The sequence below is a fragment of the Pseudorca crassidens genome, chromosome 20 (assembly GCF_039906515.1).
Source record: "Pseudorca crassidens isolate mPseCra1 chromosome 20, mPseCra1.hap1, whole genome shotgun sequence".
Lineage (NCBI taxonomy): Eukaryota > Metazoa > Chordata > Mammalia > Artiodactyla > Delphinidae > Pseudorca > Pseudorca crassidens.
Genome location: NC_090315.1, coordinates 49,765,127 through 49,789,832, shown reverse-complemented (window position 1 = coordinate 49,789,832; position 24,706 = coordinate 49,765,127). Strand labels below are relative to the sequence as shown.

At 44.1% G+C, this 24,706-nt stretch overlaps 1 protein-coding gene across 1 annotated transcript in view; it reads left to right on the top strand.

Annotated features, from left to right (window-relative positions):
• Positions 1 to 24,488, top strand: part of GLG1 (golgi glycoprotein 1) — a 143,523-nt gene extending 119,035 nt beyond the window's left edge. The window contains exons 14-26 of the mRNA XM_067719440.1: positions 916 to 978; positions 1,746 to 1,859; positions 2,697 to 2,785; positions 3,746 to 3,863; positions 5,032 to 5,124; positions 11,520 to 11,657; positions 13,250 to 13,373; positions 14,221 to 14,363; positions 14,556 to 14,657; positions 15,594 to 15,701; positions 17,464 to 17,584; positions 18,214 to 18,320; positions 19,448 to 24,488. Of these exons, the coding sequence (XP_067575541.1) occupies positions 916 to 978; positions 1,746 to 1,859; positions 2,697 to 2,785; positions 3,746 to 3,863; positions 5,032 to 5,124; positions 11,520 to 11,657; positions 13,250 to 13,373; positions 14,221 to 14,363; positions 14,556 to 14,657; positions 15,594 to 15,701; positions 17,464 to 17,584; positions 18,214 to 18,320; positions 19,448 to 19,615 (1,488 nt within the window). The 3' untranslated portion in view covers positions 19,616 to 24,488. The remainder of the gene's footprint in view (positions 1 to 915; positions 979 to 1,745; positions 1,860 to 2,696; positions 2,786 to 3,745; positions 3,864 to 5,031; positions 5,125 to 11,519; positions 11,658 to 13,249; positions 13,374 to 14,220; positions 14,364 to 14,555; positions 14,658 to 15,593; positions 15,702 to 17,463; positions 17,585 to 18,213; positions 18,321 to 19,447) is intronic.
• Positions 24,489 to 24,706: the final 218 nt, after the last annotated feature.

The window sequence follows — 24,706 nt, the reverse complement described above, 5'->3', positions numbered from 1 at the left end:
CTATTTACCCATCAGATGATACTGATTCAGAGAAAGAAACTGCTCCTCCCCCACCCCTGGCTCTTTCTAAAGCAGAATTACTGATATTTTAGCTGGAGAGGGTGTGGAGAAAAGGGAACCCTTTTGCACTGTTGGTGGGAATGTAAATTGATACAGCCACTATGGAGGTTCCTTAAAAAACTACAAATAGAACTACCATATGACCCAGCAATCCCACTACTGGGCATATACCCTGAGAAAACCATAATTCAAAAAGAGTCATGTACCAAAATGTTCATTGCGGCTCTATTTACAATAGCCAGGACATGGAAGCAACCTAAGTGTCCATCGACAGATGAATGGATAAAGAAGATGTGGCACATATATACAATGGAATATTACTCAGCCAGAAAAAGAAATGAAATTGAGTTACTTGTAGTGAGGTGGATGGACCTAGAGTCTGTCATACAGAGTGAAATAAGTCAGAAATAAAAACAAATACCGTATGCTAACACATATATAGAGAATCTAAGGGGGGAAAAAAAGGGTCATGAAGAACCTAGGGGCAAGATGGGAATAAAGACACAGACCTACTAGAGAATGGACTTGAGGATATGGGGAGGGGGAAGGGTAAGCTGTGACAAAGTGAGAGAGTGGCATGGATATATATACACTACCAAATGTAAAATAGATAGCTAGTGGTAAGCAGCCGCATAGCACAGGGAGATCAGCTCAGTGCTTTGTGACCACCTAGAGGGGTGGGATAGGGAGGGTGGGAGGGAGGGAGACGCAAGAGGGAAGAGATGTGGGAACATATGTATATGTATAACTGATTCACTTTGTTATAAAGCAGAAACTAACACACCATTGTAAAGCAATTATACTCCAATAAAGATGTTAAAAAAAAAGAATTACTGATATTTTAATCTTCTGCAGGATATTCAAATAGAAGCCTTGCTGATGAGAGCCTGCGAGCCCATAATTCAGAACTTTTGCCACGTAAGTGATGTCTAGAGGAACAAGGGTTAGAAACAGAACCAGTTTCACTGGGGCTCTGGCCCCCAGGTGTATTGAACTCATCTCTGTCTTCAGCTCACATTGCTCCTAAGTGATAACCAACTTTCACCAGTTAAAGTTGAAAATGTAAACATCAAGAGGGGCCACCATCCTGGGAAACTGTTTGCTTACCCCTCGTAGGTAACCAGATCGTTGGTTAACAGCACTTGCTGAGATGCCGTCTGTAAGGAAAGGGGGGGGGAAGCCTCATTTGTAGGGCTGAATTGCTTCTGATGCGTACAGCTGGGATTTGTTAACAATAATGTGGCTTCCCCTTCCACCTCTCTCCTTGTACCTGATGTTGAGGGAATTCCGTTACTTTATTACTTTTAGTCACTTACTGAACTACCTAAATTGTGGGAGTGAAAACACACCCAGTAACCCTAAGGATCTGACAATCAGCAGACAATGTTAGATGTTATCCCTAAAGCCAGCTGCCGGCATCATATAAGGAGAAGAGTTAAGAGACCTGCATAGTACATGTTCTTGTTGGAGCTTCACACAGGGAGGGCAACTTGCTGCGTAAATTTTATTCCCCTGAGTGTTGATCCTTTTGTAATGTCTCAGACTTACTTTGACATAATTTGTGATGTGTCTTATTTGTAAAGGCTCTAGAATCAATCTCGTTTGCATTTTTTATATGGGCTGGGGTGCAGGCTTTGCTCATTAATAGTTACAAATGAAGGGTAAATGTGCACTACCTTCCCCAGGATGTAGCAGATAACCAGATAGACTCTGGAGACCTGATGGAGTGTCTCATACAGAACAAACACCAGAAGGATATGAATGAGAAGTGCGCCATCGGAGTCACCCACTTCCAGCTGGTCAGTAACACCTGGCACATCCTTCTCGTCTTGACTGCTTGGATGATTACTGAATCCCTTCCTCTTTCAGAACATCAGGGCACCTCTTCTGTGAAAAATCATTTTTTCCAAATATCTGTTCAGTGCAGCAGCCCAAGTGTGTATCAGTACACTAGAATCTAAGCTTTTTTTTCCTTTTAAATCATACTACCCAGGTCTGGCATTTGAATAAGAAGGTTAAACCATAGTCTTTGTAGTTACCACAAGTCTAAAGGAAGTATTTCTGATAAAGCAAGCACTTCCTTCCTAGAAGGGTGAAATCCAGTCATCTATGTAAAATTGACCTCTTCTTGGGGCACCTAGCCTCCCTGACTGCCATCCCCAAATGGTACTGAGGGCCTCTGGACTGTGGGCACTGGGAGACAGGGGAGAACAGACAAACCCTGCTGTTGTTGACTTGTTTACATTCTTGTGAAAGAAAGATGCAAAAGTACATTTACAAATATATAGTTTCAGGTGAGCCTGTGAGGAAAAATAAAGCAGTGTAAGGCCTGCAGGGTGATGGAGAAAAAGGGACTTGAGAAGGAGGTGTTTGAATAGAAGCGTCAAGAAAAGTGAGGGAGCAAACCATGGGAAGATCTGGGGGAAGAGTCACAGCCTGTGTGTGACTGGAAGCTGGTGTGCGTGGAGCAAAAGATGCCGTGGGGAGCTTAGCAGGTCATGAAGTCTGAAGAGACAGAGTTGTGCAGGCCTGAAAAGCTAGCCGCTGCAAATGGTATATGAATACACTTACACCCAGCGCTGCTGATTAGACCTCGTCACAGAGCTTCTGATTTTCTTTTTCATCATCTTTTTTAGGTGCAGATGAAGGATTTTCGGTTCTCTTACAAGTTTAAAATGGCCTGCAAGGAGGACGTGTTGAAACTTTGTCCCAACATAAAGAAGAAGTATGTAGCTTTTAATTGATTCGTTCTGCTTCCCTAAAGTCCCTCTTAGCTACTGAATGAGTATCCAGGATGTCAGATGGCCTACTGCTCTCTGACAGGATTAGCCCTGCAGGCCTCCTACACCCTCCTTTGGTAGTATGACCAAACACTTGGATTGTCTAGACATATCCTCTTTATAGCAGCCTGGAGCCACACCTGGTGGTGGTAGTTCTGATATGGAGAGCCTGTGTCCTAAAGGAGCATTTTTAATTTTTCCAGGTTCAGGCTAACCGGTGAAGCACATACAGATTGTGTACTTAGAGGAGCACGTTGCAGTGTGAATGAGACGTTAACTGATTTCCTCCGAACGTCATTCCATTGTGTCATCTCTTCAGGGAAGCAGCAGAGGCTTTCACTGAGTTAGAGATGTAGTAAAGAAACAAAAGCTGTATTCATTTAAGAATTAGGTGTTAATGAGGAGAGTGATGAGCTTTTATAGCATGGCTGCCCAGATTCTTCCATGCTGCTCTTTGCAGAGGTGCATTTCTAGAACACAGTTCCCCTCATAGAAACCAAGTTCCCGTGTTTGCTTAGATTTCTGTACTTTTCAGGAATGATTTTCTCAGTATATCAAAGACACTGTCCAGAGTTAAGAGTAGAGTAGCATTCCTCTCTGGTCACATGTTTTCATCAAAACAAGTGTTAAACTGTCCTTGCACACATGTTCCCTCTCTGGCCTCCCCACCAGCCAGGAATGTTGTCAGCATTTGAGCTGTGGCCCAACTTTTATGACATATACAGACAAATTGCTGCTTTTAGCTCTCTGAAAACACAGTGAGACTTACAGGAAAGGCATTCAAAAACATGGTAAAGGGGTTCCTGGGTTCTGGGGGGATGGTGTGGCCCCTGCCCCAGCCCAGTTCTCGGCCATCTGCCTTTGTGTGGCTCCAGCCAGTCTCAGGCCTCTTCTTTCCTTGGCAGGGTGGACGTGGTGATCTGCCTAAGCACCACCGTGCGCAACGACACTCTCCAGGAAGCCAAGGAACACAGGGTGTCCCTGAAGTGCCGCAAGCAGCTGCGGGTGGAGGAGCTGGAGATGGTAACGCTGCAGAGCACAACCTCTGGTCCAGAAACCACAGGGCAGGGCTTAGTGAGTTAGGTGAAGGGTGAGGGCAAACTGAAAGATTTCAGCCACAAGCGTGATGGTTAAGACTTGGAGCTGCGTGCTAAAATTTTACCATAGGACAGCTTCTTGTTTCCCTTTTTTTCAATGATAAAGTATTTTTTACCACACATAACTGGAAGTCCAGCTGTAAGACAGGCTGTAAGCATGTGATGTAGTCATTGCATCAGTAATGTCCTCGAGGATCGAGGGTCTCTCCCTCTCCAGTCTGCTGCCTTGGACACCAGCTTCATTGTTAAGGCTGGTTTCCCTCATGGCCGCACAATGGCTGCCTGCAACACCTGGGCCACCTGTTGCAATATTCATCTCCAGCAGGAAAATAGAAACAAGAGAAAACTGCCCCCAGCCCGAAATAAAGGTCCTTCTCCTCAATTTGATTGTGTCAGTTTGAGATCTGTGCCCCATCCCCCGTCAGGGGATGCACTCACTGATGAGCTTACTGATAATCAAGGGGAGGTGGATGTTGGGAAGCCACCCACAGTGTGCACTCTGAGAGGACACTACTTTTCACTTTACTTTTGAGGATAAGCCTAAGCCACATAAGACGGCTAAAAATATATTTTAATATGTTTTGTACACCAGAAACTAGTAATGGACACCAGGTATTATTAATATCCCCAAAGTTGCAGTACGAGATTTTCATGTACAGAGGTAGTGATTCTGTGGTAATTATGTTTAAGTGGAACTGGCCTAAACATACTTCTATAATAGGAACTTTGGGTCCTCAGATTTGAACCTGGCTCTTTCAGTAAAATGATAATAATAATAAAAGTAGAGTCCTACATCTGTATAATGGTTCTAGCTTTCAAAGTGGTTTCCACATCATGCTATCTTATTTCATCGCACAGCAGTCCTGTGAAGGGGTCAGAGTAGATGGTAGCACTTTCATTTTGCAAACAAAGGCCAAGGCCTTGTAGCTAGGTAGTGGCAGAACTGAAACTCAATCCTACTTCTCCGTTTACTGCAGTGACCACACTGCTGCCACTTAGCTGTGTAGATCCAATCAACAAATAAATATGTAGAACATTTGATCTCTCCAGCTTAGAGTAAGCTCACTTTTCCATGCCGGTTCCCCCTCATACAGACAGAGGACATCCGTCTGGAACCAGATCTGTATGAAGCCTGCAAGAGTGACATCAAGAACCACTGTTCCACTGTGCAATATGGCAATGCTCAGGTAACTTTTTGTTTTTCTTTTTTAATTGTAAAGGTAACGTGAAGGTACCTTTTTAATAATTAATTCTGTGCTGGTGAGATAGGCCCCATCACATCCTATCCAGCCTGATCATCCCTTCTTAAGGTACGCCAGGCTGCTTTTCCCAAACAGACTACTTTTGCTCACCTTCATTCCTCTTTGTCACCTATTCATTCTCTTCCCTCTTTCAGGTTACCTTGTCCTCCTCCACCTTGTCTGCCTAGTAAACTCCTAATTATCCTTCAAATGCCTCCTCCTCTCTATAGCTTTCCCAACACTCTGCACCTCCAAAATTAATTATTCCCTCATATGATCCCATTGCACAGAAGTTCTTAACTAGAGGTCACGTAAGAACCATCATGGGAGGTTTTCTTACCCTAATTCACAGAACAGGGCCCTACCCAGAATCATCAGGAATGAAATGCAATCAAGTGGTTTTTTGTTTTTGTTTTTAATGTTCTTCCATTGACTCATCTACCTCTTCTAGTTCAGGGCATTGTCAGATACTTTAGCCTTTGAGATAGTGGCTTCATTGTCTTCTAGTATCTGCTGTTGGTGATGCAAAGTCTGATGTCAATCTGATTCTTATTTCTGTGTAGTTAATCTACCTCTGAGTTTTCTCTTTATCTTTAATGATCTGTAATTTCACTGTGATATAGTTAGATATGGTTTTTGTTTTCATTATCCTGGTTGGCTCATTCAGTCTCAGAATTCATGTCTTACTTCAGTTCTAGGAAACTCTCAAACCTTCCAAATATTGCCTTCCTTTTCCTTCCTTCTGGAACTCCTGTTAGACACTTGGAGCATCTGAATCTGTCCTCCATGTCTCTCAATTTTTCTTTTATGCTTTTCATTTCTTCATCTCTCTGTACTACACTGAGGTAATTTTTCAGTTCTGTTTCCCAGCTTCATAATTTATCCTTTAGCACTTTCCATCCTGCTCTTTAGAGAGACTACCAGTTGGGTTTTATTTTTCATTTCTTTTTTTTTTTTTCTCATATAGTGTATGTATTTTATTAGAGAGCATTCGCAATTCCTTCCACCCATCCCTTGTGACATTGCTATTGTTCATTTTTTATGCATATGCTATGATCACCCAGTACATTGTTATTAGGCAGTTATCAGATCAATTAAGAGTAAGAAAAATAAATCATTTTTTTCACTTTTTTCCTTCTCTAACGCTCTTCCTTGCTTTATGTAGATCCAAGGTTTTGACCTATATATTTTCCCTTCTGCCCAAAGAGCTTTTTAACATTTTTTTTACAAGGTGCATGTATGGGCAATGAATTCCCTGTTTTTATTTGTGTGAGAAAGTCTATCTTCTCTTCATTTTTTTTTTTTTTCTTTTTTTTGCCATACGCGGGCCTCTCACTGTTGTGGCCCCTCCTGTTGCGGAGCACAGGCTCCGGACGTGCAGGCTTAGCGGCCATGGCTCACAGGTCTAGCCTCTCTGTGGCATGTGGGATCTTCCTGGACCAGGGCACGAACCCATGTCCCCTGCATCGGCAGGTGGACTCTCAACCACTGCGCCACCAGGGAAGCCCCTCTTCTCTTCATTTTTGAACAGTTTTGCTGGATATAGAATTCTAGGTTGCTGGATATAGAATTCTGGGTTGCTGGATTTTTTTTTTCTTTCAATACTTTAAATATTTCACTTCACACAGCTTTCTGCGTAGTTTCTGATGAGAGGTCCACTGTAGTTCTTGCATCTGTATATGAGTTTCATAGAGCCGCCAAATTACCACATACTGGGTGCCTTAAAACAAATTTATTATTTCACAGTTCTGGAGGCCTGAAGTCTGAAATCAAGGTGTTGGCAAGACTGCTTTCTTTCCTAAGGCTCTAGGGCGGAATGCTTCCTTGCTTTTTCCATCTTCTGGTGGTTCCAGTCCTTGACTTGGGGATGCATGATTCCAGTCTCTGCCTCCATCTTCTCATGACCTTCTCCTCCATGTCTCTCCTTTGTGTATTATGTATATTTTCTTATTCTTATAAACTTATAAAGACATTTACATTAGATTTAGGGCCCATCCAGATAACTCAGGATGATCTCATTTTGAGATTCCTCGCTTAATTACTTTTGCAAAGAATTTTTGTCTCAAATATTCACATTCACAACTGCGGGTTCAGGACTTATACATATCTTTTGGGGAACCAAAATTCAAGCTACTAAAATCTCTTTCTCTATAGATGAGGTGGTTTCCCCCTCATATTATCATTTATTTAGGTTTTCTTATTGGTTTATATCTGCAATGATTTTTAGTTTCTGATGTACAGTTTTTCTACATCTTTTGTCAGATTTATCCCTATGTACTTTATATTTTCTGATGCTATTTTATCTTGTAGTTGATTTCTAATCTCACAGTGTTGTGGTCGGAAAAGATGCTTGATATGATTTCAGTTTTTTTAAATTTACTGAGGCTTGCCCAGCATGTGGTCTATCCTGAAGAATGTTCCATGTGCACTTGAAAAGAATGTGCATTCTGCTCCTTTTGGATGGAATGCTCTATAAATAAAAGTTAAGTCCGTCTGGTCTAATGTGTCACTTAAGGCCTATGTTTCCTTATTGATTTTCTGTCTGTCCGTTGACGTTAAGTGCAGTGTTAAAGTCCCCCACTATTATTGTGTTACTGATGATTTGTTCTCTTAAGGCTGTTAGCATTTGCCTTATAGATTGAGGTACTCCTATGTTGGGTGCATATATATTTACAATTGTTATATCTTATTGTAGTGACCCCTTGATCATCACGTAGTGTCCTTCTTTGTCTCTTGTAATAGTCTTTTTAAAGTCTATTTTGTCTGATATGAGAATTGGTACTCCAGCTTTCTTTTGATTTCCATTTGCATGGAGTACCTTTTTCCATACCCTCACTTTCAGTCTGTATGTGTCCCTAGATCTGAAGTGGGTCTCTTGTACACAGCATATATATGGGTCTTGTTTTTGTATCCATTCAGCCAGTCTATGTCTTTTGGTTGGAGCATTTAATCCATTTACATTTAAGGTAATTACCTATATGTATGTTCTTATTGCCATTTTGTTAATTGTTTTGGATTAGTTTTTGTAGGTCTTTTTGCTTCCCTTCCTCTTTTGTTCTCGTGATTTGATGACTGTCTTTAGTGTGGTGTTTGGATTCCTTTTTCTTCTTTGTGTGTATATCTACTGTAGATTTTTGGTTTGTGGTTACCATGAGGTTTTGATATAGCAGTCTATATATATACACAAGATTGTTTTAAGTTGCTGTTGTCTTAATTTCCAATGCATTTCCAACATCCTGCATTTGTACTCTTCTCTTCTCACGACTGCTGGTTTTGATACCATATTTGTGGATGATTTCCTACCTTTACTGTATGTTTACCTTTCCTGGTGAGCTTTCCCATTCATATTTTCCTTGTTTCTAGTTGTGACCTTTTCTTTTCTGTCTAGAGAAGTTCCTTTAGCATTTGTTGTAAAACTGGTTTGGTGGTGAATTCTCTTAGCTTTTGCTTATCCAGAAAGCTTTTGATTTCTCCATCAAATCTGAACGAGAGCCTTGTTGGATAGAGTATTCTTGGTTGTATGTTTTTCCTTTTCATTACTTTAAATATATCATGCCAGTCTCTTCTGGCCTGCAGAGTTTCTGCTGAAAAATCAGCTGATAACCTTATGGGAGTTCCCTTGTATGTTATTTGTTGCTTTTCCCTTCTTGCTTTTAATATTTCCTGCTTGTCTTTAATTTTTGTCAGTTTGATTAATATGTGTCTCAGTGTGTTCCTCCTTGGGTTTATCCTGCCTGGAATTCTCTGCATTTCTTGGACTTGGGTGACTGTTTCCTTTCCCATGTTAGCAAAGTTTTCAGCTATCATCTCTTCAAATATTTTCTCAGGCCCTTTCTCTCTTCTCCTTCTGGGACCCCTATAATGCAAATGTTGTTACATTTCACGTTGTCCCAGAGGTCTCTTAAACTCTCCTCACTTTTCATTCTTTTTTATTTTTTTAATTCTGTTCTGCAGCAGTGATTTCCACCATTCTGTCTTCCAGCTCACTTATCCATTCTTCTGCCTCATTTATTCTGCTATTGATTCCTTCTGGTGTATTTTCATTCCAGTTATTATATTGTTCGTCTCTGCTTGTTTCTTCTTTATATCTTCTAGCTCTTTGTTAAACATTTCCTGTATCTTCTCAGTCTGTAACTCCATTGTTTTTCCAAGATCTTGGATCATCTTTACTATCATTACTCTGAATGTTCTTTTCAGGTAGATTGCCTAGCTCCACGTTACTTAGTTGTTCTTCTGGGGTCTTATCTTTTTTCCTTCGTCTGGAACATATTCCTCTGCCATCTCATTTTGTCAGACTTTCTGTGTTTGTGGTCCCACTGGCTTCAGGATTGTAGTTCCTCTTGCTTCTGGCTTCTGCCTCCTGGTGGGTGAGGCTGGGCTAAGAGGCTTGTGCACGTTTCCTGGTGAGCAGGGCCGTGTCAGTGGGGTGTGTTTAGAGGCGGCTGTGGGCTCAGGAAGACTTTAAGCAGCCTGTCTGTTGATGGGTGGGGCTGTGTTCCTGCCCCATTGGTTGTTTGGCCTGAGGCGTCCCAGCACCGGAGCCTAAGGGCTGTTGGGTGGGGGCCATGTCGTGGTGTCAAAATGGTGGCCTCCGGGACAGCTCACACCAATGAGTACTCCTCAGTACCTCTGCCACCAATGTCCTTGTCCCTGCAGTGAGCCACAGCTACCCCCTGCCTCTCTAGGAGACCCTCCAAGTCCAACAATGAAGTCACTGCTTTTCCCCCTGGGCCCTAGTACACACAAGACCTTGTGTGAGCCCTCCAAGAGTGGAGTTTCTGTTTCCCCCAGTCCCGTGGCATTCCTGCGATCAAGCCCTGCTGGCCTTCAAAGCCTAATGCTCTGCGTGCTCCTCCTCCTGATGCCAGACCCCCAGTCTGGGGAGCCTGAAGTGGGGCTCAGAACTCTTACTCCTATGGGAGAACCTCTGCGATATACTTACTTTCCAGTTTGTGGGTTGCCCACCCAGTGGGTATAGGATTTGATTGTATCATTAATGTGCCCCTCCTACCATCTCACTGTGGCTTGTCTTTGGAAGTAGAATATCTTTTTTGGTAGGTTCCAGTCTTTTGATGGTTGTTCAGCAGTTAGTTGTGATTTTGGTGTTTTTGCGAGTGGAGGTGAGCTCAGGTCCTACTACTCCACCGTCTTGTCCCCTTCACTTATTTTTCATTTGTAACATCTCTAATTGGTTCTTCTCATAACTACCTGTTCTTGATTCTTATTTACTGTTTTCTTCTCTGTTGTTCTGAAGATATTCAATATACGTTTGATTGCTCTGTTGCCTTTCCCCCTCAGTTTTGAGGCCTTGATTTATTTTGTTTATTATCTTTCTTACGGTATTAGTGTTCCTTAACTGCAGTTGACCCTTGAACAGCATGGGGTTAGGAGTGCTGCACGTCCACATAGTTAAAAACCTGTGTATAGTGTCAGCCCTCCATATATGTTGGGCCCTCCCTATCTAAGTTCCACATCCACAGACTCAACCAGTCACAGATCATGTAGAACTGTAGTGTTCACTATTGAAAAAAATTCTCATATAAGTGGACCTGCGTAGTTCAAACCCTTGTCATTGAAGGGTCAACTGTATTTGGTGATTCTTGGTTGTGCCTTGAGGATTTCATAGAAGTCTCATGACTACATGCTACAGCCCTAGCTACTGCAGCTTCCCATCTGCTTTCTTTCTTTATCTTTTTTTTATAGTAGCTAAAAGTTTGTTGTAGGGAAGGGGAGGTTTTAGGATACACCTAATTCACTCTCTTAAAATCTATCCCATGGCATTTTATTCTTTTATGTTAAGTCACTTATCTTTTTTATTGTAGTTGTTTGTTTATATAACTTTGCCCTGTGAGACTGTATAGTCTTCAAAGGTAAGGATTGAGTCTCATTCGTAGCTGGCATCTAATGCTCTGTTCTCATGTGGTAAATGGTGAGTTGAACTGAACTTCCTGGCTTGTGCTTACTGTCGAGTCAGGGTTATTGCTCCAGGGAAAGGCAGAGAGCCTGATGTATGCTCCAGAAGAGATCTTGACAAGGAATAGCCCTGGAAGGAAGAAGAAACCAGGAATCTTGAGAGGGTTTCCTTCCCCTTAGACTCCAGTACAACCTGCTCTTTATCCATAATTTTTATACATTTGGTTTGCTATTAGCCCTGGGGTTGTAAATCTATTATAATTCTCCTTTGTGAGGAAATCCTGATTCCTATTACCTAGGAATTAGAAATGAAAGGTACCTGTATAGAAAAGTGAGGAATGTACTAAGAACTTAATGCTTCAGTCAGAAAACATGGATTATCAATACCTGATCCACCTCTTAACTTGCCCGTAACTGTTATGCCCTAGATTATTGAATGTCTGAAAGAAAACAAGAAGCAGCTGAGCACCCGTTGCCACCAGAAAGTCTTTAAGCTGCAGGAGACAGAGATGATGGACCCAGAACTAGACTATACACTCATGAGAGTCTGCAAGCAGATGATAAAGGTAAGGGACCCAAAACCAAGGGTTGAGCACAGGGTAAGTCAACATAACAAAAACACAAACTTCTTTAAATTTCAGAGAAAATTCATATAATCTCTCAATGTCAACCTGTTTTATACAGCTACGGCTGTGGTTCTCAAAGTCTGGTCCCTAGACCTGCAGCGTCAGCACCACCTGGGAACTTACAAAGTCTCAGGCCCCACCCCGATCTCTGAGTCAAGCTCTGGGAGTGGCGCCCTCTGTTTTCACAAGCCCCCGGGGGTTCCAATGAAGCTCACGTTTCAGAACCACTAAGCTAAGATAGCTAACCTCACTTTGACCTGAGGAAGAAGTAAATAGATGTCCATTAAATATGTGATTGGTTTTGAGCGCGGTTGGTGGTAGGTATACTGAGGAGGCCACCATCAAACGTCCTGATCATCCATCTGTCACCATCAAAGGCTTTTTTTGTTCTACAGGTTGTTTTGCTTCATTTACTTCTTCAATAAATGCCCCCTGCAGCAGGGCTGACTGGAGAATCTGGATGTCAGTTCCTTTATTTGTCCACACGTACAAAGAGATTAAACTTAAAGTGCTAACCCCTTATTTCAGCTTCCCTTTAAAATAAAATGATACTCCTCACCCTATCAATAAACTCCAAAGAGAACTGTGAAAGTTAGAAGTCTCTTTAGCTGGGTCTGGAAGAGTTGAGTCCTCTGTAAAAGTGGAAATGTCAGGCTCTGATTTGAGGGATGTTTGTAAGATTTTGATGACTTCTATAAAAATCAGTCAGCAGGGGCTTCCCTGGTGGCACAGTGGTTGAGAGTCCGCCTGCCGATGCAGAGGACACGGGTTCGTGCCCCGGTCTGGGAGGATCCCACATGCCGCGGAGCGGCTGGGCCCGTGAGCCATGGCCGCTGAGCCTGCACGTCCGAAGCCTGTGCTCCACAACGGGAGAGGCCACAGCAGTGAGAGGCCTGCATACCGCAAAAAAAAAAAAAAAAAAAATCAGTCAGCACTCCATGTCCCCATATTAAGATAACAGTGGACTATAATTAATAGACTGTGGATTAGCAGATATAGATAGAGTTTATCACTAGTCCAAAATGAATCTCTGACTTCAAGGACACTAACAAGTGTACGGGGGCTGGCTCCGCAGGATTTGGTAGGATTATAGCCCCTCTGGTTAAAGGGGTGAACCAGATAGGTCCTTCCCCCACATCCCTGTTCACACTGGTTGCTGGGTAATTCCTAAATTTCCCATTGGGATTGGGTAGATGTGGCTTGAGGGCTAGGTGGTCACCTGGTACAATGTTACGTTCATGCAAAAACAGTATGTAAGCTTATGAGAGGCCGTGTAATGTAGCATAGCCATGTAAGTAGGGACGCATCCTATTCAAAATAGGAAACAGGTAGTAGAAAGAAATGTGAGAAATATAGTAGAGAATAGGTAAAGGGGAACTTGAGGCTGGGTGATGATTCAGGCTTACCATTTCTCGTCCCAAGTGATGCCTTTAGGTTCTGTCATAAGCTCCCCAAAAGATGTAAGAGTGATAAATATGGTGTTAATTGCCATATTTGGGTAACTACTTCTATAAAACTTTGTTTCTTTGCAGAGATTCTGTCCAGAAGCGGATTCCAAAACGATGTTGCAATGCTTGAAGCAAAATAAGAACAGTGAATTGATGGATCCCAAATGCAAACAGATGATAACCAAGCGCCAGATCACCCAGAACACTGGTAACATTTTGGCGTGGCTTTCCTGGTCCTGCTGGGTATGGCTTGAAAGGAATTGAGTGGGCATATACTTGCCTAATTAAACTAAAGGTGCTTTGTTGCTCCTGGATGTTAAGGGAAGAGTCTGGATGTGATGAGCAAAGTGACTTACTTCTTCCTTGAAGAGCATCTAGAAGAACAGAATGAAAGTCATGGGAAAGAGGAGGCTGAAAACATAGGAAACTTGCCTTTGAAGGGTGTACAAAACGAATTAGGGCTAAAGTTCATTGAAAAGTCTAGAAATTTAGTAAAACTTCACGCATGTGGCAGGAGAATATATGGGTAATCTGTTTTAGAACAGAGAAATTTAAGCTCTGAGTTGCAAGATCTTGTAACTTAGTGGTCAAGTTGAGTTGGATATTCTGTTCTCAGAATTTTCAAAAATACGTATCATGGGGAAGGTTGCTGATGTCTGCTAGATTTTTGTGAGGACTGCTTAGAATGTTGGCCTCAATAGATCCTGCAGAGCTGCTGCGGAGTACGTTTCCTGGGAGTTTCCACGTCTGCTCTTCCACCACAGTATATTGCTGATTTAAAACAGCGTGTTGAGGGAGTTCCCTGGTGGCCTAGTTAGGATTCTGGGCTTTCACTGCCGTGGCCCGGGTTCAATCCCACAAGCCGCAGGACATGGCCAAAAATAAAATAAAATAAAACAGTGTAGTGAGAGCTCAGTAAACATTTACCAAATAAACAAATCAGTGGTTTATTAGTGGTCGTTGACCTAATATGCCCCCTTTGGGTAAGTGGATCTCAAAACATTTGTGAATCCAGGTGGAGTGTTTTATCCTGTGCTTATTCCTTTCTGCTCTAGATTACCGCTTAAACCCTGTGCTAAGGAAAGCCTGTAAAGCTGACATTCCTAAATTCTGTCATGGTATCCTGACTAAGGCCAAGGACGATTCGGAGTTAGAAGGTCAAGTCATCTCTTGCCTCAAGTTGAGATATGCTGACCAGGTAAACTGCCCTGGGCTTTCCACAGAGGTGTACTTATGGAACCTCCACTAGTCCTGGCAGTTTTTTCTTTGGAGGTCCGTAGCTTGCTGCTACTTTCCCCAAGACCTTTTTGCACACCTTCCCCAAGCCAGGGCCCAGATAAAAAGCTGACATGTTCTAATGGGCTGACGTACTCTCCCTTGTCACATGTAGCGCCTCTCTTCAGACTGTGAAGACCAGATCCGGATTATTATCCAGGAGTCTGCTCTAGATTACCGACTCGATCCTCAGCTCCAGCTACACTGCTCGGATGAGGTAGGATCTGGGGACAAAACTGGTTGTGAACAGAGCTGGTCAGAGAAGTTTTTACTGGAGAAAAGTTCTTTACTCTGTTTCCCTTCAGCCCTGAATCCAGGGCTCTTCTAGGCTCTCCACTGTCTGAGTTCCTGGTTCTGTGTAACACTGAATTTGGTTTGTCCTTAGTCCTATCACTATTCAGTTTTGATTCCATATTTCTCTATTGAACAGCATTTTTGTTTATTATATCTGTCTACGTCTAGTTTGTCCTTCCCTCTCCTTATTCTGATGTTCAACGCAGAATACTCCCAACACTTGCCAGAAGGATAAAAGTGCTCCTGTAATGCCTCTACCGAAGTGCCAGTTCTTGGATATTACTTGACTTTCTAGCTACAAAAGGTCATGTAGTGAACCTTGTTCAACATATGTCCATTTTATGGGAACATGGCTGAAGATATTTCAAAAAAGCTTACTCACAAAGCTGTCCAAATAAGGTTAAATTTTTAACTGTGCTGCAGGCTATGTGTCAGGACCCCTTTGTGTGTGTGTGTGTGTGTGTGTGTGTGTTTCCAAGTTGTGTAGCTGGGTTGACTCTGAACCTCTGTCAATGTCAAGCATTTGCTTTTAGGATTTTACTTGGCTGTATGACCTTCCTCTTGAGGAATCAGAGAGTAGCCTTCTTTGTGACCAGCCCTGGGACAGTCTGACTCAGGTCTTGGGGTTGACAGCATGAAGATACATGTATTGACTGTTTTTCAATTCTGTGCCAGTCCTTGTGAAGGAGAACAGAGCCTGGCATCCCATATGGGAGGGAGGGGAGTGAAATCCACCAGGAATCCGTTTGAGAAGAGCCCCGGGCACATGTGTGGGAGGATATCCAATCGACATGCTTCAGAGACCAAGGTGTCTCGTGAGAGTAGGGGTTCCCTTGTTTTTTGTGTGTGTCCTGAACAGATTGCCAGTCTATGTGCCGAAGAAGCAGCAGCCCAGGAGCAGACAGGTCAAGTAGAGGAGTGCCTCAAAGTTAACCTGCTCAAAATCAAAACAGAAATGTGTAAAAAGGTAACTCCCATCAGTCACCATTTTCTCTCACTTGCTTTTCTCTGCTCTTCTTCCTCTTAAAGCTATAGTCTGTACATCTTAGTGATCAAATCTAAACCTTCCTTCCCAGAATTCTATCTTGTTCCCTCTTACCAAACTAATTTGCCTTTTGACCATTAATTGTCTGTAACTTAAATAGCCTTTCACATGTACTAATTACTTGTGAATATGTCTCATCCCCATGACTAGACCATTGTTTAAGGTCATTGTTTAAGTGCTATGCCAAAGTAAAATGTCAATTCCAATATATCAGTAAGCGTACTGCATTTGTAAAAGTCAATGAAACTACAAATTCAGTTCATTTCAGAAACATCACATAAAAACAAATTTATCAAAATATGATAGCTGGACTTCTCTGGTGACGAAGTGGTTAAGAATCCTCCTGCCAGTGCAGGGGACACAGGTTCGAGCCCTGGTCCGGGAAGATCCCACATGCTGTGGAGCAACTAAGCCTGTGTGCCACAACTACTGAGCCTGCGCTCTAGAGCCCGTGAGCCACAACTACTGAGCCTGCCCTCTAGAGCCCACAAGCCACAACTGCTGAGCCTGTGTGCCACAACTACTGAAGCCCACACGCCTAGAGCCCATGCTCTGCAACGAGAGAAGCCACCACAATGAGAAGCCCACACACCGCAACAAAGAGTAGCCCCCACTCACCACAACTAGAGAAAGCCCACGTGCAGCAACGAAGACCCAACGCAGCCAAAAATAAATTAATTAAAAAAAAAAAGATAGCTAAGCATGCATTATCTTACAAAATTGAAAGTGAAATAATGTATTTGATCTTTTTAAAAAAACTTAATCTCTTTTTGGAAAAGTGTTTCAATGATATTACTGAGTCACTGTGAATATTGTGTGCAGATATTTTCATCTGCTAAAAATGTTTCTAATTCCACATGGTCTGAGGAGTGGCAGAAGTTGGCTAAAGGCTAAATCCAGATATTTTCCTTTGAATACTTTTTCATCAAATTATCCCATTTAACTTCAAGGAGGACTTTTTGAACAACATTTCAGGGTTTTTTTTGTTTTTGTTTGTTTGTTTTATTGTTGTTTTACAGTCTGTGAAGCATGAAGTAATTTTTACTTAAGAAAGCAATTTTTGACTGTCTTTACCTGCTATAATTTCATCATGTATAAATGGAGAGTATGCAGAGTTGATTTCAGTTCTATCATGTTTATATTCCTGTTGTTCAGAACATCTTTAAACTCAAATAAGAATTATTCTTGCAGTAGAAGTTATGCTCTGTCAGTTCTTTCTTTCCTTTTGAGGATAATGGAAGTAAAGTGAAACATTTTGCAAATGCACCTTTCTGTTTGGGAATTTTAGTATAGCTTATTACTCTGATTTTCAATTTTCACATTTTCAGACATAAAAAGTAACAATATAACTGCATTAAATCAATATAAACACTAACACTTAGTATTTAATAATATAGCATACCAGAGTGCCCAAAACCCAATTCTGATCTTAAACTTGCCTCGCTTTGCTTATTAGCAAACAGCTCTGCATACACTAGGTCCCCAAGTTGTATTTATTGAATTAAATTGGATGCTAACCGTCTGCGTTCTTTGCATCATCACCACATTGCCACCTATCTCAGAGTAGCCTCTGTTGGCTTAATCGTCCCTCCTTGACTTTTTTGTTTGTATGTAAAGTATTTACAGACAACGGATCTGATGTATTTCCTCTATAAAAGCTCTCTCTATGATCTTCCCTTCTTAGGAAGTGTTAAACATGCTGAAGGAAAGCAAAGCAGACATCTTTGTGGACCCAGTTCTTCATACAGCTTGTGCCCTGGACATCAAACACCACTGTGCAGCCATCACCCCTGGCCGAGGGCGTCGTAAGTCACGGTGTTCACTCTGACCCTGTCTGAACTGTCTTGGGAGGAGCAAAGACTCCCTCTGAGACATCAGTTCTAGCTACTCTGTTCTGTAGCTGCAGCTCAACCGTAGACAGCATCCACTGGGGGCCTGGTTGATGCCTTTGTGGCAAAGTGAGTTTAGGAGTAATCCTGCTGCAGGTTTGAACTGATAGAGCCATGACCCGAGGTAAAGATTTGATGACAAGAGGAAGTTGAGTTATTTATGAGGGAGGCGAAAGTTAAGCTATCATCATGGCCCTCTTCCCTGCCTTATCCAACCTTGAACAGCTTCATCAGCTTCCCCGGTGGCCACAGTGGGCTCAGCAGACAGGTTCTGTGTGAGGTGGAACCTGGGCAGGTATATGGTTGTTTCTGAGCCATGTGTGTCCGATGAATAAAATGAGAGAGGTTTTAAGAGAGACTCTGGACAGCCAACCTTAAATATTCTTCTCCATGGTAGATCTTGGGTTAAGTGTCCTTGAAGGGATTTAACTTTGTATAGCCTCCAGATCTGAATTCTCTGGTGGTTAGGTACCCTTCTCCCCATCCTTACCGAAATTTCTGTTCTGTACAGCTTCAGACGGTTCTTATCCCTTTCCGTTGCACAGAAATGTCCTGCCTTATGGAGGCCCTGGAGGATAAGCGGGTGAGGTTACAACCTGAGTGCAAAAAACGCCTCAATGACCGGATTGAAATGTGGAGTTACGCAGCAAAGGTAATGACCACGAGAATCACCTGATGTGGCGTCTCCTCTGTCAGTTTCCCAGGTCTCTTTGAGATACTTCACTGGCCTCCTTGTCCTTGTTGTGAGACTGGCAGTAGGTTTATTTGAAAAAATCTCTCAGTGCACCATAAGACGCCTGGGCTCTGTGAGCCTGGAGCCATCATCTCCAGGTAGCACAGCAGAGACATTAATTAGTCCCTTCTTTCGTCATTGGTTTCCGCCTTTGAGCCGCCAAGCGTTGCTTCACAGTGACCCACTGCTAGTTTTCTGTTGGCAGATGTTGGTGCTTAAATCAGATTAATCTGGAGCCTCCTTGCTCTGTTCTGAGTACATGGATGAGCATAGAAGCAGCCCAGACCTCTCCGGGCTGGACCCTTCTCAGCACCCAGGCTAAGTTGAGACTCAACAGAACAGGTCCGTGTGCACCTGGGGAGCCTTTTGGTCCTGATTCTGCTATAGTAGCCTACCACAGAGGTCCACTGGAGAAAGCACTGAGGAAAACTGAGGATGAAAACTGGCTAGACCCTGAGTGTCCACGATTGGGGGAGTGATTAAGTATATTCAGTCAGCATAAGTCATGTTTGCAAGTTGTTTTTGGTGGGGGGGGGGGGGATGCTGATGATATGATGGTGAGTGAAAACAAGTCACGACAGAGAATTAGCACCCGACAGAATCTCAGCTTTTCTCTTTGTTTTTAAAAAGACAGCAACATGAAGAAAATAAATCAAAATATGTAAGAACCTGTGACCTTGTGCAAGTCACTTGACCTCTTCCCACCCCTTGGGCCTCCGGGTCTTCATCTGTAGTGTGGGAGTAGTAAAATGTATGTCCCAGGGCTAATGTGAGGACTAAACGATTGAAACATGCTGAGCCCTTTGCCAGCACACCATCAGGTCCTCTGTGAGAGCTGTTACCACGCGGGCGGCAGTGATCACTGTGATGAATTGTATGATCGGGAAAAACAGTTGTAGCTCGGTGTTTGATTTTCTTGCCCGTTGCCCTCCTCTCTCCCCAAAAGAAATGACCTAAGTTACAGTAGCAGTCCAGGGGGGCAAGTTAGAGCAAGCATTGTCCCAACCCACTTCTCTCCGAGGATGATGCCCCTGTGTGTTTTCCAGGTGGCCCCAGCGGATGGCTTCTCTGACCTCGCCATGCAAGTGATGACATCCCCTTCAAAGAACTACATTCTCTCTGTGATCAGTGGGAGCATCTGCATACTGTTCCTGATTGGCCTGATGTGTGGACGTATCACCAAACGAGTGACACGAGAGCTCAAGGACAGGTAGAGCCACCTTGAGCACCAGAGGAACTACCTGTCCAGTGCCCAGTTTGTACAGCCCTCCTGTATAGCGTACCCACCCACCTCGTCCTTCTGCGAGGTGACACCAACACCCATGTTAGAGCAGTAGCAGGTATCCACCGCACTGTCCCGTCTCAGACTTCACCCGTGTCCATGGTATCCTCCTCCTCGACCATTTGTGCAGCAGCTGGCCGCTTTGGGTATTGCCTTTGTTGGCAAACTCGGGTTTACCTGCCCATAGACAAGTCTCTCATACCGATGGAACTACCAGTACTTCCAGAACCAACTCACCTGACCTGCAACTCAAATGATTTTTTTTTTTAAAAACACCAAAAAAAAAAAAAAAAGAAATTTTTAAAGAAAAAAATGTATATAGTAACACATCTCCTCCAGGCTTGATTTGAGCAATGGGGCTATTTCTTCTGTGTGACAGTGTGAGATGAAGGCAGGACTTTAGAGGGGAAACACACCACCCAATATGCTGTAACTGGGATGTCCTGCTTACTTCTCAACAGCACCTTTGGCCCATGTCAGGGCCATGGACTTCACCGAGTAGTGGGAAACGACTAACCAGCCCGCTTTGGGTCTTGTTTTCTTCTGCTGAAACAGTGATGCCTTCCAGTTCCTACCCTAGTAGAGCCACTGCTGGTCAGGACCCCACAGCCGTGGGTAGTTGTGTGATCTCCTCACCTCAGTGGAGTAGAGCATGAGCTTCCCTAGGCCGAGGGCAGGTGGGTTGGAGAGGGGATCAGAAGTGTGTGCAGCTGATCTGTCCACTGATCCGCATGGAGAGGCTGGACCCTGAGGCCCAAGGCAGAGTGCCCCAGTGACCTTCCTCCTCCAGGGCAGTGCAGGACTCAAGCCGCGTTCGGATTGGTCCTGCTGGGGTGGCAGTTCCTCCAGAAGCCCTCCGCTTCACCGGGAGGCCGTGACTCTGGGGGCCGGAGCTCAGGGCAGGAAGGAGGAGCGGGGCATTGATTGACTTTGCTTTACTTCCCAGGTGAGACAGTGGCTTATAAAGACTTAGCCTGGTCTCAGGGTGTGACTGGCAGTCCAACCTGACCTTTCTGCAGGTTCAAGGCCACCTTCCCAGACAAGCTCCTTTAGGCCTCTACATGGAGAGGATGTGGAAAATTACTACATTAAAAGATGGAGGCGTTTCTCCGTTTTTTTTTTCTGTCCGTTTGCTGCATACACCCACTACAGTAGGCATTGGCTAAATGTACTTTGATGATTCATCAGTCTTTCCTGAATCTGAGCTTTATGGAAGCAATATTCCTGACCATCCCTCGTCCCTCCAGTGTAGAGATGACAGGCTTGGAGTATAAAAAGGGAGGAGTGCAGGCATCACAGTTCAACCTGGTGCACCTGGACTTGAGTTTGGGGCATGGAATCCAGTGGCTGCACAAGAGGGCGGCGTGTACAGTAGAAGATATATTTATATAATATATATTTTATTAACCTGTTAGACTCCACAAAGTATTATAAATCACGTGCCTAAAACTGTCCACGTAGACCATGCTCCATCCCTTGCCCTGCGCCTCTTTGCCGCTGTGCACACGTGCTGAGGGACCTCCCCACATCTGTCTTCCCTGGAATGTGTTCAGTACAAAGTGGGTCAGTTTGTGGCTCGGTTGATCCAAATGACTCCTTGTCTAACCTGACTGACATATATTTGAATACTGTGGTTTTCTTCTTTTTCTTTCTTTTCCCTTTTTACTACCCTTCCTGGAGACAGTGGGTTCTAGAAGCTGCATATCCCCCCTGCCTAGGGTACTCCAAGTCATGAAGGGGAGCTTCCAAGCTGCTTGGTCCCCCAAGTCCTGCTCTTAGGGTCTTCCTGATTCTTAGCAACTGTCCTGGGGTTCTTCAGCCTCATACAACTTGAAACTCTTGGAGTCCGAGCAGCGCCCCCTCCTACCACCACTTTTGGACTGAACTGAGCTGATCTAGTCAGTCCACCTCCAGGGGCTCCCCCCTGGGTGGTGGGGTCTGGGATCGAGGACTGGGGATATATCTGTACACGGGCCCCCACTGACATGTCTGATGTGGTTTACAGGATAGAATGACTGTTCCCTGTTTGATGAGAGTGGGAGTACCATTCTCCATCTCTGCAGTCTCCCTCCCAGTGTATGTAAAACATCTCCATAGTTTAATGTGTCTAGATACTTTTGTTCTTTCTGAACTGAGAGATGATCTCAATTGTCTGCAGCAGATCTGGAAGTTTGAAAAGGAATTTGATTCTTGAAACATTTGTCATCTTTAGAAATGATCCGGATAGATAGAAGGGATAACTCGGCCGGTATCTTTGATTGCTCGTTGTCAGAAAACATTTCACCATCCAACTTGGAATAGTTTCAGTGACTGGTTTTTAGAATAGTTTCATATGACTGAGCAGTTTCCTGCATCCAAGGGGCCCAGCACCATCTGAAACTACGGCCCAACTATATCCATTTCTGTACCTCATTGGTGTAACAAAACAGGTTCTGGGACACCTCTGGTTACTGGGCTCATAGGTCACTCTTGGGTAAATCAGCTAGTCAAGAATTAGTCAGGAAGAAACCGTGGCCCTAGTGGAGCTGATGACAGACCTGTGTCCTTTTTCCCTTCTGATGTCTAGCCCGTGAACAATAACATAAGGAGCAGGTAGGGTTTTTGGCCAAGGCTCCAAGCACTTGCTGAAGATTCCAGTAGCCAGAGAACTCATCAGGCCTTGTCAGCTCACACCAGTGTCTCAGAGACTCAGACTTGGTGTCTCTACAACACCCCAGAGGTGCCAGGAGGTCAGTCTCTGGGCTGGAGGCCCTGCAGTGCAGGAGGTCAGGAATCTGAGCAGAACGTCAAGAGCAAGGCTGTCTTCTCCCTGCATCGGAGTTTCTCACACAGAAGGGCGGCTGTGGGAGTGAGACCTTGACCCTGGTGCATCCCTGGCCTTCCCCTGCTATTGCTGCTGTCCCAAGAGAAGTCTGCTAGCAAGATGCTCTGAGGTGGGAGCCATCGCTCGGGCTTGGGTTCACTCCAGCAGGAAAGCCGTCCTTCTTAGCGTTCCCTAAAATTCTGGTACCACTACCAGGCCCAGTGCTGTGGATCCCATCAGCTTGTTCTGAGCCAGTGCACCCTTAGAAGCGAGGGGAATTCTAATACTGAGTGAGCAGGTGTTGACTTGTATTCATTGCAGGCCTTTGACTGTCTCACATCCTGCACGTATTCTTCTTGGGGACGCTGGGAAGGAGGGAGGTTCTGCTTTCCTAGGTGTGCCAGGAAATTACCATCAGATTTCATTTCTTCCTGTTTCCTGAGGTCAAGTAACAAGAGAAGCCAGTCGTAAAGAGTCGTAGGATCGTTTACGTTTTATCAGAGAGAGTGCTGACCTCCCGACACCTTCCCAAAGGAAGATTCACTCTCCTATATCAGCCTGACTTCTGTGCCACCTCCAGGCTTGTGGTACCACTTCTATCCTAAAGAACCCCACTAGTGTGAGTCACCCAGGGAGGGGTAGGTTGCTTTGTGGGACCTCCTTACCTGGTCTCAAGTTCCTCTGAGAAAAGGCCTCCCCGTCCCATTTCTTCCCCTCCCCCACCAAAAAGTAAACGTTTTCTGCATATAATTTACTCTAAGCAAGCAGATACGGAGAAGGAACCTGGAGCAGGGACCCTTAGAAGCCAGCCAGCACAGCCTGACACATTCAAACTAAATTTGGGCCGTAGAACAAAAAGAAGAATATGGCTTTTGAATCATGTGCATTTTCGTATGTTTACTTATATTTGATTCTTAGGAAATTTGAAAAACCTCAAAGACTCCTTTTATTTATTCTCACCATTTGGACAGCACCTAAGTAATTTTATAAAATGCAGCATTCCAGTGCCCTGAGTTTCCCCCAGGCCTTTAGGGATACTCCACTCCTAAGTCCCCTCTTCCGCACTGGTCTTCAATTCCCAAAGGGCCTGGGGCCAGAGCTGATGTTCTGGTCTCCGTCTCTCTCTCACGTGTCTTGGTTGGTCATCTCTCCCACTACACTCCTCTTGGTCCTCCTCTCCCCTAGGACCAGGGTCACATGTCAGGGCAATCAAGTTTGAAGCCGAATCCCCCTTCCTGCCCAGACCCCAGACAAAAGATCAGTCATTAGCAAACCAAGACTGACTCTTCAGAGTGACAGGTTCATCCAGGCCATCTAGTGAGATCACTGTGGAGACCCAGGGACTGTTTGTCATCTGGAGCACAAAGGTGGGACTGTCTGCGGGGGCTGGTAGTGACAGGATCCTGATGGTGACTTCCTCTCCTTCTCCCTTCCCAAGAGCTGCCACAATGCACAGGTAGGGGTGTTGGGATACATGCAGTGGAGGAATCTCCTTGGGCAAGGAGAAAATTCAGATAGTGCCTCTATATTCTGTTTCGCCTTCCCCCCAACATAGAATTGACAACTGGACCCCAGAGCCCAGCAGGCCCTGTACCACACACGCTAGATGGTTTGAACAGGTCCCTGTCAGACTGAGGGGCACTAGAGTGAGTGACCGACGGGAGGGGCTGGCAGCCCGAGGCTTCCTGAGCGGCTTTTCCCAACACCATGTTCCCAGGTCAATCGAAGCAGGAAAACAGACTGTACAGCAAATGCTGTGTGAGATCTTAGGCCTTTAACTTTTTTTTTTTTAAGAAGGAAAAAAAGAAAAGTAAAACTAACAAGCCTCTTTTGTAAATGGTTTTCCTTTCTATGTATAAAATCCTGGAAGTTTCTTGTTTTTACATGTTCATGCTGTGTAATTTTGAGATGTTACTGAGATTCTGAACATAATGTGCATTTTTTTCTGTACAGATGAAATGGGAGAATTTAATAAAGAGTTTGCAGGTTTTTACTTGTTAAATTTTCTCTGTGGTGACTGGGAGGACTCTCCTCCACCCACATGCTCTGCTGGAAGAAGTCTCCGGAGCTGTGAGTACTGACTGTAAACTTGCCACTGACGCTCAGAAACTTACCGTTAGAATGTCCGTGTTCTTGGCTAATTAGGTCAAACAGAGTAGGACCATAGGCCTTTACAGGAGAGCTGGAAGCCAGATCTGGGGTTTTCTGACTCTCAAGCTC